The 15,976-nt window shown below is 37.9% G+C and overlaps 1 protein-coding gene and 2 non-coding genes across 4 annotated transcripts; 2 read left to right on the forward strand and 1 right to left on the reverse strand.

Moving 5' to 3' along the window:
* Positions 1–2,847: 2,847 nt before the first annotated feature.
* Trnai-aau (transfer RNA isoleucine (anticodon AAU)) lies at positions 2,848–2,921 on the forward strand. Its single transcript has one exon. It is a non-coding gene; the product is annotated as a tRNA-Ile (tRNA).
* Positions 2,922–2,925: 4 nt separating this feature from the next.
* Trnaf-gaa (transfer RNA phenylalanine (anticodon GAA)) lies at positions 2,926–2,998 on the forward strand. Its single transcript has one exon. It is a non-coding gene; the product is annotated as a tRNA-Phe (tRNA).
* Positions 2,999–3,499: 501 nt separating this feature from the next.
* LOC145209016 (uncharacterized) lies at positions 3,500–15,157 on the reverse strand. Of its 2 annotated transcripts, XM_080079265.1 has the most exons (16): positions 15,025–15,157; positions 14,358–14,657; positions 13,574–13,855; positions 12,525–12,809; positions 12,151–12,267; positions 11,645–11,761; positions 9,334–9,450; positions 8,807–8,923; positions 7,983–8,099; positions 7,363–7,479; positions 6,596–6,718; positions 5,971–6,056; positions 5,817–5,913; positions 5,397–5,496; positions 4,621–4,758; positions 3,500–4,060 (listed from the first exon to the last, which is right to left on the reverse strand). In XM_080079265.1, the coding sequence occupies exons 1-16, from the start codon at positions 15,077–15,079 to the stop codon at positions 3,883–3,885; spliced, it is 2,346 nt and encodes a 781-aa protein (XP_079935391.1). In that variant the 5' UTR covers positions 15,080–15,157; the 3' UTR covers positions 3,500–3,882. The 2 variants fall into 2 exon arrangements, with proteins under 2 accessions (XP_079935391.1, XP_079935392.1); XM_080079266.1 differs by lacking the exons at positions 7,363–7,479; positions 7,983–8,099.
* Between the last annotated feature and the right edge of the window lie 819 nt (positions 15,158–15,976).

Raw genomic sequence — 15,976 nt, forward strand, 5'->3', positions numbered from 1 at the left:
GTTTTTGTTGCCAAATGAATAGCAGACTAAATTTTTCACGTTACATCAAGCCTTTAAAATTTAAATGACACTCTTCACGTGTATAAGGCCATCAAGTGACATTCTTACCACTCGCCACATTACAAAACGTTTTAGCCAATTTCGAGAAAAGTTGCTGCTCAAAGGCAGTAAGGTGCTCTCACTTGTGGCTGTGGTGAGATTGCTTAGGTTTGTTGTGACAGCTTTTCTAGCAACGACATTTTTACCACTTAATCGTTTCGCACAAGTTCGCTGCAGTCCTTGCGTTTCCTCAGGCGGGGGAGAAACCGACAAAAACCCGGCTCATTCTGTTTAGCTATTTCTTCATCTTCAATTATGCTGTTGTACATATGCTTAAGTATGCTGTCTTACATATGTTCAAAAGCAATCACCTTTTTCAAAAATATGTGTTTTATTCTGTTCTCAAACACGAACATACTTGCATCACAAACCAACCGAACGAGCTTCGTGGATTTAACCGTAGCAATGTATTCGCAGCATGCTGCAGTTGTAAACAAACTGAAGTATAGGACTTACGGTTACGTACTTTGTCTTCTACAGGTATAAAGCAAAATCCAACTTTTCTACTTTACCCAATAAACGTTTTAACGGTTACTGTACTCGGCTTGTCATACAACTTCGATATTTTATGCTGCGTACAGTCACTATATAAACAGCTGATTCAGACAGCGTATATAGTTGCATTTAACACTATGAATTCCACATCACAAACTAATAGCTCAATGCAAATTGAACTGACATTACCTTCCCATTCATAAAACCAGATGGCGAACTATCAATTTAAGCGCCTGGTAAGCGGTGTAACAAATGGGTGTGTTAAAATTATCAGGTGTTCTACCTCTTTTGAAATTAATTTCACTAGAATTTTACTGTTGTATGTTTTTCGTTGCAGTTACAACTAACTGCGTACTAAAGAAGCTGTAAAACATGGTTAACGATTTGGGTACATTTGATCAACGTTTAACAAGCGAATAGTAATGAAGGCCGCTGCTTAGTTACCCAAACCGTTTTGTTAAGTTTTCAATCGGGCTGTAGGCTACTTCAGAAGCTTTATCTAAATATCGGGTACTTTTTATTCTTGTCTAGTTTATAGAACCATTTAAACCTGGCCTGATGATCTGCACTACTTAATGACAATATTCCCTTTTTGCAGGCTTTACATTGCTGAGAGGCTGTGTAAAGTAGCATCAAAACAGCAGAATATTGAAAATTAATCAGTTCCTGGAAAAGACCAACCCGAGGTTATAGTGTTCCACGTTACGGTAATCGTCAACAAACACATCACAAAGCCGTCAATAGTATTTTATAACCAGCCACAAGTATGTCAAGAAACGTGATATCCTTACAAAAGCTGGCGCAAACGCTGTTGGAAACGATAACCCGTTAATTGGTGATCAGTGAGCATTGGTATCCTAATTGCTTACACGTGGTGGCCACAGGGCAGAAACAACGGAAATACCAAGTCTAGCAGAAACAGTAGGCCTACAGCTCTCTCAAGACGTTACCTGCTAAATTCACGTTAGATTTCGCATCCCTTTATCCGCATTTTAAACACCCTGCATTGTGTAAGCTGTCAGACTTTACTTTGCGACTTAATCTTCGCCTGAAGATAGAAATTCAAACAACCTGGACATAGTAAGTTGTTTTAGGTGAATACTTCGCCTTTCAAGGCAAGACAAACTTGTAACACGTTCGTCGCCTATAAGTACACTGGCGATTTTGGAAGGCACATGAAGGCATAGAAAAAGTCGCCTTGCTGTAAAATGTTTGGCGACGACAAAATACACGATTCTGTGCAAACATTATGAACTTTCAAAGGCCTTTGTAATTTTTTCAACCTCAACGCTACAGCGCAAACATTACGGAACGCCTTTGCGAGAGATTTATGCCTTTCCGTCGCGGTTATTGTTTGAGATTTCTCATATTCGACAATCGCCTTTTAATGCGACTAATCCGAATTATTGAGAAGTGTGCTGGTCAAGCTGTGCCAGAGCGCGTTTTTGCCTTATTAAATCTGTGCTTCCTGTGGGTTTTCGACTTTAAATTGGTTAATATTATAATACATCACAGTTGATTAAAAGCATTTTCAATGCATTCCAACGCCTGTTTTATAATGCAAAACTACCCAGGCTTAACGAAGTAAAATGCATTCTAAGCCTGTTGGCAGCTAAACTTAAAAAAACGTTTGTTGTCATGGATTTTGTTTACAAATTTTAGCACATATTTGAACTTTTTTTGAATTCTTGAGAACCAGACCAAAAGGGCAAATTAATTTTTTTTCTTTCATTTTTAGCACACATAGTGGCGCTCTTGAATATGGTAGAAATAAGTTTTTAGCGCAAAATATTCAGTATTCAAATAAAGAAAATCTACTGTTGCAGTCTACATAGCAAGGAATAGGCTATGTTTATGACAAATATACCACCTCTTTGTGACTTAACCTGCCTGTCATTAGGTAAAACGAAAGTCATATTTTAAATCAAACCGAAATTTATGTGTTCAAGGCAGAATCTAGTAAACGTTTCAACTTAACTACAGAATTTAAGCAGGGTCAAAACATGACCGAGTGCGTTTGAAATGTTTGGTTAAGTTTTCTCGATAAAATGGCTTTAAAAAAGGTTGGTAAGATACTTCACTGGTTACGTTTCGACAAGTTTAGTTGTCTTACACGCATGCCAGCATCAGCCACATGGACTACAAGACAAACTGTTTTGTCTCGTGGTTTATGTCAATACTTGCACAACCACATTGCAACACGGATTTCACGCACTGCATTGACAAGCCCATTTTCGACTCGCACCATCGTCTGGCCGGTTAGCTCAGTTGGTTAGAGCGTCGTGCTAATAACGCGAATGTCGCGGGTTCGATCCCCGTACTGGCCACTCTGCCTCGATAGCTCAGTTGGGAGAGCGTTAGACTGAAGATCTAAAGGTCCCTGGTTCAATCCCGGGTCGGGGCAAACTTTTTGAATCGTTATTCACCAACAAAACTTTAAAGCCAATTTAACATCATTTTCACTCAATTTATTGTCGTTTTAAACGGCTACAATCCAGTCTGCAGAACATGGCAGTTCCCGACGAGATCTCGCGCGTGTAGGACCTACATGTCCTGCGTGCGCGACCCGTAAGTTCGCGTGCAAGACCAATTTCAGCAGGCCCAAAGCAAGTAAAAGAGGTCAAGACAGGCCAATTAAATGCCTTTGGTGCAAAATTTTCGCGTGCACATATTTTTTTTCCAAAAAAATCGCGCGTGCAGCTGCCATACTCTGCAGACTGGGCTACAATAACGGTATGGTTAGCCCTTAACGACCCGCTAGAACTTATGTCTTACTAATGCGAGTGAAAATATAGGCACAATTTACCAAAACTTACAACTAACCCTTATGTTCACACCAATCACACGTAACCCCAGTCATTTGTATTCTGTATTCCACAACATATAATTGTGGCAAAACCAACAAAATTAGTCTAACCGCTAGTGTTTGAAACAAACTCGACACCTAAAGCAGCATAATATAACATAAATACTCTGTTTATTTGCATGACAGCGAGGACAGATAAAAAACGACGACTTTATGACTTTAAACAAGACCACCACATGACAAGAATGTGGAATAGACCCATATACGTAGGTTTAAAAATCTGCCCAATCTATAAAATAAACAAGTAATCAATATGTATTTGGGTTAAACCAATTCATGTTATCAGAGAAACACTTTGCCTATACAAGCTGTCAAAAATTTCCTGAGTTAAATAGTAAAGTTTTGGTACGTATAGCCCAAAGCTCGATTACAACACCAAGGAAATATGCAATTGACAACTGTGATGGCAAAACACCGGAATTTTAATCACAGCGAAACATCATAGTGACAGCTCGCAAGCTTTCAGTTTTTGCGCCTGTGGGTTTCCACTTCATTTTTGCACCACCTTTTGCATTAGACCAGGGAGCATGAGGGGCAAATCGGAAACACTTGCTGTACCAAAAACCTCCCCATTCTTTCTTGTCGGCACAATTCTTGTTCCTGTGTGAAATCATCGTAAAAAAATACCAACAAAAGCACTATTTTCGAACAATTGAAATTGAGTACTAATAAGGCGCGACAGCGTTGTAAGTCTGGTCAGGTTTAGGATTAGTTTTGAATAAAACGGGCTTGGTCCGCGCCTACACTAGGACATATGTATGTTATAGCTTCCCAAACCCGTGACATTTTTTTAGAAATGGGTTGAACCCATCCCTTCGACATTTACAGGGAATTGGATCTAACGTTTTTCCCGTGAAACTCTCTGCAGGTAATATTAGGCCAGGACTGTTTCATTCCAAACCGCGAGGCAACCGCTAATGTAAATTGATTTTGTCAGCGACTCATATTACTAATGCAACATAAAAAATATATCTGTTGCCTATCAACCCTAAGTAAACTTATAGGCCCTAGGAAAAAAAACATATTTCTGGCATTCCGATTCGGATGCTAATCTAAACGAATTGTATTTTTTTATCTTTTATATACTGTATATACTTTTACAGTACTTTAATGTCAGTTTGAAACCTAGCGGGTCGAAAACAAATACGGTTTAAAATTACTTGAATTGGTCGTGATCCTCGTCCCGTGTGCTAAAATACATTTGGTTGTGATATTTATGCAAAGCATTTCCTGCTGTGCCAGAAAAACCCCTCGCCGTTAGCTTGTAAAAGTCCTTCTCACTTGCAACGGCAAACGTCCTGTAGTGACACAAAAATGTAAAGTCAAATTAAAATTGTTTGTTTGTAAAAGTAAAACTGTAAAACACGGCTCGTCAACCTGCTTGTTGTTACATTGCTTGTTTTTATTTTTTATCATGGTATTGTCGTAAAATCGCACCAATATGCAGAAAGCGCTCTGCTTTCTGTTTATTATGAAGTTTAGCTAGCACAAACCACAGTTACTCAAAATAATGCGAAGTTTATGGAAAATAACAAGTAAATTGACACGTATCGCTTAAAACAGAGGTCGTCAACCTTTTTTCTACTGCGGACCGTTTTTTAAACTAAAATTTTATCGCGGACCGGCCTTAAAAAATCCACAAATATTTACAACGAAAACACATGAATTAGTTTATCATCTCCGGGATACATGAGCAAAATGTCTTAGAGCATTTAACCTGAAAAATTATACGGCCCGGTAACGAACTTGTCGCGGACCGGTACCGGGCCGCGGACCGACGGTTGCCGACCACTGGCTTAAAAGGTTGCCACCCCCTGCCCGAAACAGTACCAGGCATTTATACAAAAAATCCAAATTTTACCTAAACACACAACACCAGCGAACGAAGTTTTTAGGAATAAAGACTTAATAAGTTGTGATTGTTAATGATTTTTACCCGTAGTGTGCCTGAATCAACTGGTTACCATAGTTCCACATGTCAATGCGCATTCTGCACGGCCCAAAACGTGATGTCTCATTGTGCAAAGTTTCCAAACCTACAAACAGATATTGTGTACACTTTACAGTTTCAAGTTCAAATGACTGATGTAGGAACCACCCCTTTACAGTACGAGTTAATCAGGCAAAGCATTTAAGCTTTTCCTGTTTTGGTTCAGTAAAATGCCCATCAAGGGATCTCTCCAGGGTAGAAAGTTATCAAAAAAAGAAAGAAAAGGAAACAAAATGCTCAAGAGAACTATGACACTTTAAGAAAATAATTAGGCATTGAAATGGACATGGTTGTTCAGCACGGTGTTAAAACTTAATGGTTGTGCGTGAGGTGCGATGTTTTACCAACGAAGGAATTTCAACATACCTAACCAGTATTCGGAATCCAAGGAGCCGAATCCGTTTTTGTAATCTTCCCAATATAGGTAAAAATCCTGCGACCCATCATAACGACGATCAAAAACCTGCAGAGTAATTTATATTTTAGTAAGTATCTTTACATATGCTCTTCGTTGCCATACTCTCCAGCCTTCTTGACACAGAGCCATATCTCCCGACCGCAATTTGGTAATTCCGTCTTTATTCGTTTGCCAGCAGTTGGGAGGACCTTGACCAGTAACCAACAAAAAAAGGTTTAGTTAGGCAAATCTCATTCAACTTTATTCTCTTATGAACTCTTCACAATTAAAATATCATGTGCTTATTACACACACTGCAAATTGTTTAAACATACAAACTTTTGAATTCCTATGACTGTTATTACGCACCCAGGTCGAATAACACTGTAATAGGGTAAAGGGTTGCATTTGGGGTTTGTAAAATGCGAATACACATTTCAAGTGTTACTTGTGTTAACAGTATGAAGTAATAACAGCAGAGCAAATCACCACATAATTTGTAGACAACGCTGCTCTTTTTTTCCAAGAGCCTGCACATCGCCAAAACAGCACGATGGGATTAAATCTTTTGTCCATCACCAATTTAAAACGGTCTGATTATTTATCTATACTTCGATTTTTTGGTTATGGTTAGCAAAAGAACAAAGTTATGATTCCCCACACAATTTTCATTGACCCTTAGTACCGCAATAGGTAAGAAATTTTGTAAGTGAATCACAACAGCTGGTGATTTAGATATAATTTATACCGTCATCGCATTCATTATCATCATCATCATCGTCATCATCGCATCTACATTCAAACCCTCCGTCTGGGTTAGGAATGCAAATTTCATTTTCGGAACAAGGCGTAAAGTCGCAATCATTTCTGTCTGAAAAATATGCGTCAAAAACACACAAATCATCAGTTTGAAATCAGGCCCTGTTGTGAGCTTTTACATGCCGCTAAAACTAGCGAAAGTTTGACAACAACTATAGGCTACAAAAGTTGCTGGATCCAATCGGTTTCATTTTTGGGTGCTTTTTGACAAGTTGTGATTGGTTCCGTTGTGTAATTGGTGAAAAAAAATATTGTATTGTCATACATATAGCGTTGAACCGAATCAAGGCGGTATCCCAAGCATTCCCATGGCAAACCACAGTGATTTGGGATTTTAGTTTTTTTGTTAAACAACCCTTGTTTAAACAAAAGGTCTGCTATTTTTCGGTGAGCGTAACAATACTGTAAAACAACAAGGTATAGTATAAAAAGTAGTGTTTATCGCGTAGGGTTCAAGCAAAGAAATAAATTACTTAAGACCAAAAATAGTCAGCTATCCCAATTTTACCCTATTATGTGCAATAAAATAATATTACTGTAAGTCGATCCATTTTGTAAGGGTAGCTGGGTAACCAGAAGGACAGGAAGTCGAATAAATTTCAGTTTCTTAATTCATCTCAAAACAGATTACTTGTGTTTTCATATGCCACAAACGTGGTTTTACTACCATGCATAGAAAACGAAAATCTGTCACACCTTCACAGCTGTCTCCATCGTACCCTACGGCACATTGGCATTCGTAAGTTCCTCCAGACACAGGCACACAAGTTGCATCGTTCTCACACGGAACATGCACACAAGGATTTAGCTCGACTAAAAACATAATACACGTTCTGCTTTAAAACATTCTGTTGTGTAAAATTACTTTTGAGCAGTAGATTTTTGCATTTCAGCTGGTAACAACTGAAGAGAGAATGGATGGGGTTCGTTATACATTCCATTGCAGTTCTGTTAAATTAGACGGACCAGGACAGTAACCATTAATTATTCGTGGAAAAATTATAATTACGCAAAATTTCTAATCTATAAAAATTCTTTTTGGTCAACAGCATTTAATACTCGATGTGTTTATAGTGTCAGTATCTGGTAAACCATTAGAAATTTAAAAAAATAGTTTACAGAGCTTTTTTTCAACCTTGTTTTAGTGCTTTCACATTTCATCAAAAATAACAAGAGCATATGACAACACCTTAGGGAAATCAAAATACATGTTTGCTGCTTTGTGTATTTACTAAAGCTTCGACAGAGCAGAGGGTGTTCGGCCGACTTAATTTATCTGTAACTGCTGTATACGAGCACAACAATATTCCACATACTTTCACAGTCCTTTCCATCAAAACCCTCTGCGCAGTGACACTCGTAATCCCCATCAGACACGGGCACACAAGTTCCGTTGTTCTCGCACGGTAAGCTTACGCAGTGGTTAAGCACAACTTCAAAAATATTAAACATATTCTGCTTTAAAAACTTCATATATGTCATAATTAATTTTTTTGAATGCGCCTGGAAATCAACATTTCTATTCACAGGGGAAAAGTCAAAGAGTTAGGTGCAAAAGGAAGAAAGCTTGAACCAAACGTGGAGAGTAATGCAACAAATAAATTAGCCAACGCAGAAATTGTTTACAACGTTGGCATTTTTTCATTAAATAACTAGTATATATTATATAACTTTGGCAGGGATAATGTCCTATTAATAAACAGAAGGCAAAACTCCATCATACAAACTTCACCTTAATTGACAAAAACTATTTATTGGTTTCTATTTATGAATTTAAGATGCTATCAAGGTAAACCACCATGACAAAAAGACCTAATAAATTTTGAGTCCCAACACGATCTACAGTAAAAAACAAATTATTTGTGTCTTTTCACATGCCAGTAAAAATAAGTACAGAGTGTTTAACAACAATTTAAAGTTTGTAAGGTGGATGTTTCTAAATCTCAACTAATAACAAAGATATGTTCTGCTTTAGAAATACTGATGTAATCAATGCTATAGTTAACAGGGTAAGCCAACTTCGTAATAATTCTAACAGGCTGCTACAACGATTGTTTCGTCGAGGAATCTGTTTTCTGGTGTTGGTGAAACTTAAGCAATCATAATGACAGCCTAAAAAGTACTAAATTCTGTAATGTACTTTCACAGTCGTCTCCATCATATCCTACAGGACATACACATTCGTAGTTCCCTTCAGACAAGGGCACACACGTTGCATCATTCTGACAGGGGGAGCTTACACACGCACCGAGGTCAACTAAAAACAAAGATATATACTGCTTTAGAAATCCTGATGTAACCAATACTACAGTTGACAGGGTGAACAAACTTTTCAATAACTCGAACGAAATTTCAATAATTCTAGTAGTTTTTCGTTAAGTAATCTGTTTTCTGGTGTAAGCTGAAATCTTATGAACCATAATGACCCGAATTTTACAGCTTAAAAAATACAAAATTTAGCAGACAAAATTATTTCGTACCCAAAGCAAGACGAGAAATGGACTTGTAGCAGTCGTGTATTTTCAGGTTTTGCTGAAATTACCTAGAGCGTTTATAGCAGCTTGGAATACGTTGGGGTTGTTGGATTAAAACACTTCTGGTTCGTTTATGAATTTTTCCAAAGCAATTGCAAAAATAAGGCTAAATAGAGTTGGAACTGTTACATACTTTCACAGTCGTCTCCATCAAATCCTACAGGACATTGGCATTCGTAGTTCTCTCCAGGCAAGGGCACACACGTTGCATCATTCTGACAAGGGGAGCTTGCACAAGCACCCAGCTCAACTAAAAACAAAAGATATATACTGCTTCAAAAGTCGTTATGTATAATCAGTGGTGGGATGCCCGGTACGCACCGTTCTATAGAACCGCCGCACAAAATTTTATGAGATCAGCACACCGGTAAGCATTTCTGGTTACTGTCAATGGACTTTTTGTAACAGAACCGGCTAAAAAAATGAATCCCACAAATGTGCATAACTAATACTACGGTTGATAGAGTAAGCCAACTTTTTATTAAATCTGACGGACTAGTACAACGTATTTTCGTCGAAGATCTGTTTTCTGGTGTTTGATGAAACTTTAGCAATCATAATGACAGCTTCTGAAGTACTAAATTCATCATACAAAAAATTTACCACCCAGAGGCAAGACAAAAATGTATTTGTAGCAGTCGTGTGTTTTAACGTGTCGCTGAAATTACCAACGGTCTTTATAGCAGTTTGGAGTACGTAGGGGTTGTGGACCGTGGTTTTAAAATATTTCTTGTTTGTTTTTAAATTTTACCAAAGCTATAGCAAACAACAAGGCTAAATAAAGTTGGAACTGTTATATACTTTCACAGTCATCTCCATCATATCCCAAAGGACATTGGCATTCGTAGTTCCCTCCTGGCAAGGGTACACATGTTGCATCGTTTTGACAAGGAGAACTTACACAACACCGAGCTCAACTAAAAAGAAACGATATATTCTGCTTTATAAGTACTGATGCCACCAATACTACAGTACGGTAAGCAAACGTTTCAATAAATAATTCTAACGGATCACACCGGTGGTTCTCAACCTTTTGTTGACCGTGGCCCCCTTCAAGTAACCCTCTAGGACAGTGGTTCTTAAACTTTTTTATTGTCGGGGCCAAATGGTATTTTTTAAGTGTGTAGGGAGCCGAAAAAACGAAACCTTGAGAAAATCACCAGAGAAGATGACTTTGAAAGCTAAAATAGCAATGTTTGGTGGTTTTCTGAGGTCTGGTGCGAGCCGCAAAATAAGTAGTTGGGAGCCGCATGCGGCCCCGAAAACCGAGTTTGAGAACCACTGCTCTAGGACCTGTGGCTCCCTTAAAAATGCAAATGACAATCTCGTGTTGGAATTCGGTACTAATTTCGACTTTAAACAGGTCGAATAGAATAAACAAGAATCAGTAATCTTAAAAAACCTCAATATAGACAAGGGCTATAGTATAACGATTTGTCTTCGAGGAATCTGTTTTTTGGTGTAAGTTGAAACTTTAGTTATCATTATGACAACTTCAAGCGTACTAAGTTCATAGGACAAAAAATTTACCGCCGAGTACTAGTAGCAAGACAAAAAATGTATTTGTAGCAGTCGTGTGTCTTCACTAGGGTTGGTTCGGATATCAATAATTTCCACTATCCGGATAACGGATATATACGGATATTTTGAATTTAGCTATCCGTTTAACCGGATAATAATAAGTCTATTCCAACATCATTCAATTGTGGCGCCGATTTCGTTTTAGTGTTCATAATTGTCCAGCATATATTAAATTTACGCATTTACTGCTTAAGCATTATGGGACGCCGTTTTGAAACAAACAAAAAACTTGCAAGATAGCTAACTTGCGGCAACTTAGTTACTTGCGTTGCAAGTTAGCTATGTTTCGTTGCAAGTTACCCGGTGCATTGTGGGAAATTCATATCAAAATGTATGGAGATGTCCCACAATGCACCGGGCCGCAAACATTGTTACTAATCGAACATTTTTTTACGTGTCTAAAAAATTATCCCTCCGAGCCAATCACCTTACAATAGATGTATTTACCGTTTCATTAGTGTGACGTAAATTTTCTTGTGAATTTGAACATTGGTAGGGAATATGTAGGATAAACATAAAGTCGTTCGTTGCATCCACCACTGCACATTAACTGCGTGTTTTCTAAAATTATGTTAAAATGCATAAAACGCTGACGCGGCACTGTTCTTTTGTTATCCGGTTAACCGACACAAAAATATCCGGATATCGGATAACAAAAAATCCTTCGGTTAATCGGTTAACCGGTTATCCGATATCCGGATAATTCAACCCTAGTCTTCACGTGTCGTTGGAATTACCAACGGTCTTTATAGCAGTTTGGAGTACGTAGGGGTTGTTGTTTCAAAATATTTCCTGTTCATTTTTGAAGTTTACCGAGGCTATAGCAAACAACAAGGTTAAATAAAGTTAGAACTTTTACATACTTTCACAATCGTCTCCATCATAACCCACTGGACATTGACATTCGTAGTTCTCTCCAGACAAGGGCACACACGTTGCATCGTTCTGACAGGGGGAGCTTGCACAAGCATCAAGCTCATCTAAAAACAAAGATTAATACTGTTTTGAAAATCCTAATGTAATCAATACTACAGTGGATAGGTTGAACAAACTTTTCAATAATTTTAACCGACTGCTAGTAGTTTTTCGTCCAGAAATTTGTTTTCTGGTTTAAGATGAAATTTTACAAACCATTATGACACGAATTTTCCAGCTTGAAAAGTACTGAAACAAATATTTCGCGCCACAAAACAAGACAAAAATGTATTTGTAGCAGTCGTGTTTTCACGTTTCGTTGAAATTACCAACGTGCTGTATATATTCTTGGAATACGTAGGGCTCGTTGGTTTAAAACCTACCTAGTTCGTTTTTTATTTTACCAAAGCTATAGCAGAAAACAACGCTAGACAAAGTTAGAGCTGTATTATACTTTCACAGTCGTCTCCATCATATCCCACAGGACATTGGCATTCGTAGTTCTCTCCAGACAAGGGAACACACGTTGCATCGTTCTGACAGGGTGAGCTTGTACAAGCATCGAGCTCATCTAAAACATGAGAGAGGTTTTGTGGTGTGATTGATAACTTTATATGTCTATCGTCGATTTCAAATTGTCATTAATGTGGATCTTTAAAAAGTTTTTTCAGATAACTTGCAATAATATTTGACTTCTCTAACATCCCTGCATTAAACTATAGTTTTATAATCAAAACGTAGTTCTATAACATAGAACTATAATTAACTATTGTAGGATTACACGAATTTTGTGGATACATACAAATAAACAATTGACTGACAGCTTACTTTTGCAACAAAAGCGAACTTTGTAGTCGCAACATTCCTGCTCAATGGGGAAAGTGTTGTTGCAAACAAATCCTCGGTCTAAACTAATGTGGACCTCCTGTTGGGCTTGTCTGTAATCGTCCCCGTCAACAGTCCGTACGTCGATGGCGGAAGGAAGTGATTCACAAATCTCGTCCGGATACAAATTTCTCAATTTTTCGAGTGTTTCAAAATCGCCATCCTCCCCAGGATCGTCAGCGTCGAAGAAACGAGTCCATTCGCCGTCAGGACAAGTGCAAGGCGGCGCTACAAAAAGTTACAATGCTTGTTACGCTAATGCTGTATATTCTTGACTTTTAAAGCCTCGAAGTAAACTTTTTTTATATGCTGAGTGGCACTGGAGTTGCATAATAACCTCAACTTGAATTCGCATATCATACACAGGTAGAATCGCATACAATACGATTTTACTGCAAGTACTTTTAAATGTAAATTTACGGTTTGCTTTGGATAATAGAAATTATTTTTTTTTTCGAAAAAACGTCAAAAATTCCCGATTGCCTTTTACCAAAGAGAACTTTCAAGCTGTTCCGATGCATGTTAGCCTGCTGGGACGAATTATATGAAGAACAATAAATAACATGGGCACATTGGTCTCTTTTTGTGGCTTTTACAAAAAAAATTAGACGTTTTAAACATACAAATACTTGAGGTTATTGTGCAGGTGTGTCAAAAATCGGTAACCATAGGTTAGCGGTTTCCTTTTCCAACTAAGGTCTTTGGCTTCCCAATAAACCCCTATACTCAAACTACAAACAGCAATAAACGTTAATTAATGCAATAATATATCATTTCAGTTTTCAAACTGGGGTCCTTAGTCCTTAAGGGGTCCGTGAAGCAATTTTGCTGGGACCGCCAAGAGTTTGAAGTCATAATACAATCTATTTTAATGTTTTATAAATTTCGAGATAATGGCAAACGAACCGTAATGAAAATATTAATATAAACTCTCAGAACCACTAAGTTGTAGCAATAGGTTTTATAACAAACTCTTTCACATGGCGACTTACTTTCAAGACAGCAGAAGCGCACTTTGTAGTCTTCGCAGAGTTGGTCAACATTGTCGCATCGCAATCCAACCTGGCGGTTGACTTCTACAACTTGCCGGGCATCGCGATAATCCCAATCAGTAGCCGCAATTCTGGCATCAATTTCCAGTGGTTCTTGGCAAATTTCCCCGGGATATTTGCATCGAAGCGAAGGAATTGTCTCATAATCCCCATCGCCATCCGGATAATCGTTGTTGAAGAAACGCGTCCACACGCCAGCACAACTTGGAGTGAGCGGTTTGTCTGCGTGCAAAAAGTTTGTTAGGAAATTTACGTTGTCACTAAGAATGGTTAATGTAGCTGTAGTTTAAAAATAATAGCAACTGCAAACAAATTTTTCTTTTTCATTTTTACCATCGTTAGGTAAAACACCTAACAGCGTTTTATATTAGTTTTTCTCTAACGTCTCCATTCGGCTGGAGAATACCCTTATTGCATGTTCTATGAAACAAGTTTAAACATCACAATCAAAAACGTTATGTTACTAAGCATTTTTTTATTTTCCCTATTGTGTACCCAGCAATCTACATGCAAGTTGAGTTTAGTAGAAATCGAGTTTTTTTGCCAGCGAATCCAGCAACTAACATTCACAAAAATACTTGGAGAAGAACCTCTGCGGAACACTTAAGATTATGCAACAAAAAACACCAGTTGAAGAGCCCATGTGCAGTATAAAACAACTACCAAAGCTTTATTAATAAAAAAAGAAACGAATGCAATGCCAACTAAAAAATAGAAATCTTACCGAAGTCCTCAGGACAGCAAAAGTTAACCTCATAATCATAGCAAATCTCTTTTGTATTTCTGCATTTGAAACCTATGTCTGGTCCAATCTCTATCAGTTGCAACTGCTGACTGTCGGCTGTGTATCTCACATCAGTGCCAGCAATTCTTGCATCCACAGCACTTGGCAAATCACACACTTCCCCGGGAAAATAATACTTGACTTGCGCCAAAGTTTCAAAGTCCCCGCCTTCGCTTGGAACGTCACGGTTGAAGTATTTCGTCCATTTGCCATCACACGTGACCTCATCTGTGCTCACCACTGTGACAAACAATGAGGCTTTGTTACATCATGGGAAAATGAAAAAGCAGCATATCGCTTTTTATGTTGTAAAACACTTGTAAGCAAACATGCAAAGACATTTTAATAGTTCAAAAGTATAAACGTGAACACAAAGCAATTAACACACCTGTTTTAGGGCTGTATATAAAACCAGAATAACACAAGCAATATATTTTTTCATTGTAGACACACAATTAACTAAACTACAAATGTATAATAGAGTAACTCAAAAACAACTGCCAAGACATAACGCACAGCCTATAACGCACTTTGCAATCGAAATTATCAATACAAAAACAAGACACTACAAAGCCATTTTAGAGGTCCAAAAGTATACTGAACACACCTGTATTAAGAGTTGTGGATAAAATCCACATAACACAAGCAATATATTTCTTCATTGTAAACTAACAACTAAACTATAGGTGAACAAGTATTCAAAAATACCACAACTATGCAGGACGGCTCTGCAATAACCATCAGCCTGCAACACAATCAGTACTAAAATGCTATAAGCGTCGATTGCAGGCGTTTTGTAATATGAAGGAATTGATTGCTTTTGAGTCTGTTGGCCTATTGAAGAAGCGGTGTCGAACGTTTCCGTTACGTATGTGACATGTGTTTTAGATTTGCTATTATGGCGACTGTTGCTTCCGAAGGCTGGTAAACGCGCTACATGTATTCACACAAAAAAACGAAAAGCAATCACCAAAAACATAAAAGTTTAAATTAAGTTGAATGGTAATAAAACCTGTTTTGGTCGAATACATTTAGCTGCACAAAGCTAAACAATCGCGGATCATTCGTACAATGTTATCAGGTTGAGTGGACACGTCTGTGACAATATGTTTTTTGCTTGCGGTATGTGACAGTTTAGGTTGCTTTCAAAGTTCATGTCCCTAAGGAACAACATGTTTCCTAATTACCTCTTGTACGTTGGTTGTCACCTACAACTCCAAGCAGCACCGTTTTTGTTTAGCACATTGTCGATTAACTGTTACAGATTTGATTAACATTGTCAATAGCTTTTGCCTTGGAGATAATCAATGCTAATGGCATCGGCTACGCTTGACCGCGTTTCGTTGCCAGGCGAAGAATAGGCTATCGTGTGAAAATCAGCAGTCAATGAATTGCGAAAAGCAATCACTTTATTGATCGGCAAGTTGTGTTTATTTTTAGTGTCTGTTGCGCAATAAAAGAATAGTGTCGGCAATTAATTATCGAATCGTAATTAACGTTTCGTTGCGACGGTTAAAGCCGAATGAATAAAACAGTTTGTACGGAATGCAACTCAGCAT

Source organism: Phallusia mammillata, chromosome 1 (assembly GCF_965637545.1).
Source record: "Phallusia mammillata chromosome 1, kaPhaMamm4.hap1.1, whole genome shotgun sequence".
In the NCBI taxonomy this organism is placed as follows: domain Eukaryota; kingdom Metazoa; phylum Chordata; class Ascidiacea; order Phlebobranchia; family Ascidiidae; genus Phallusia; species Phallusia mammillata.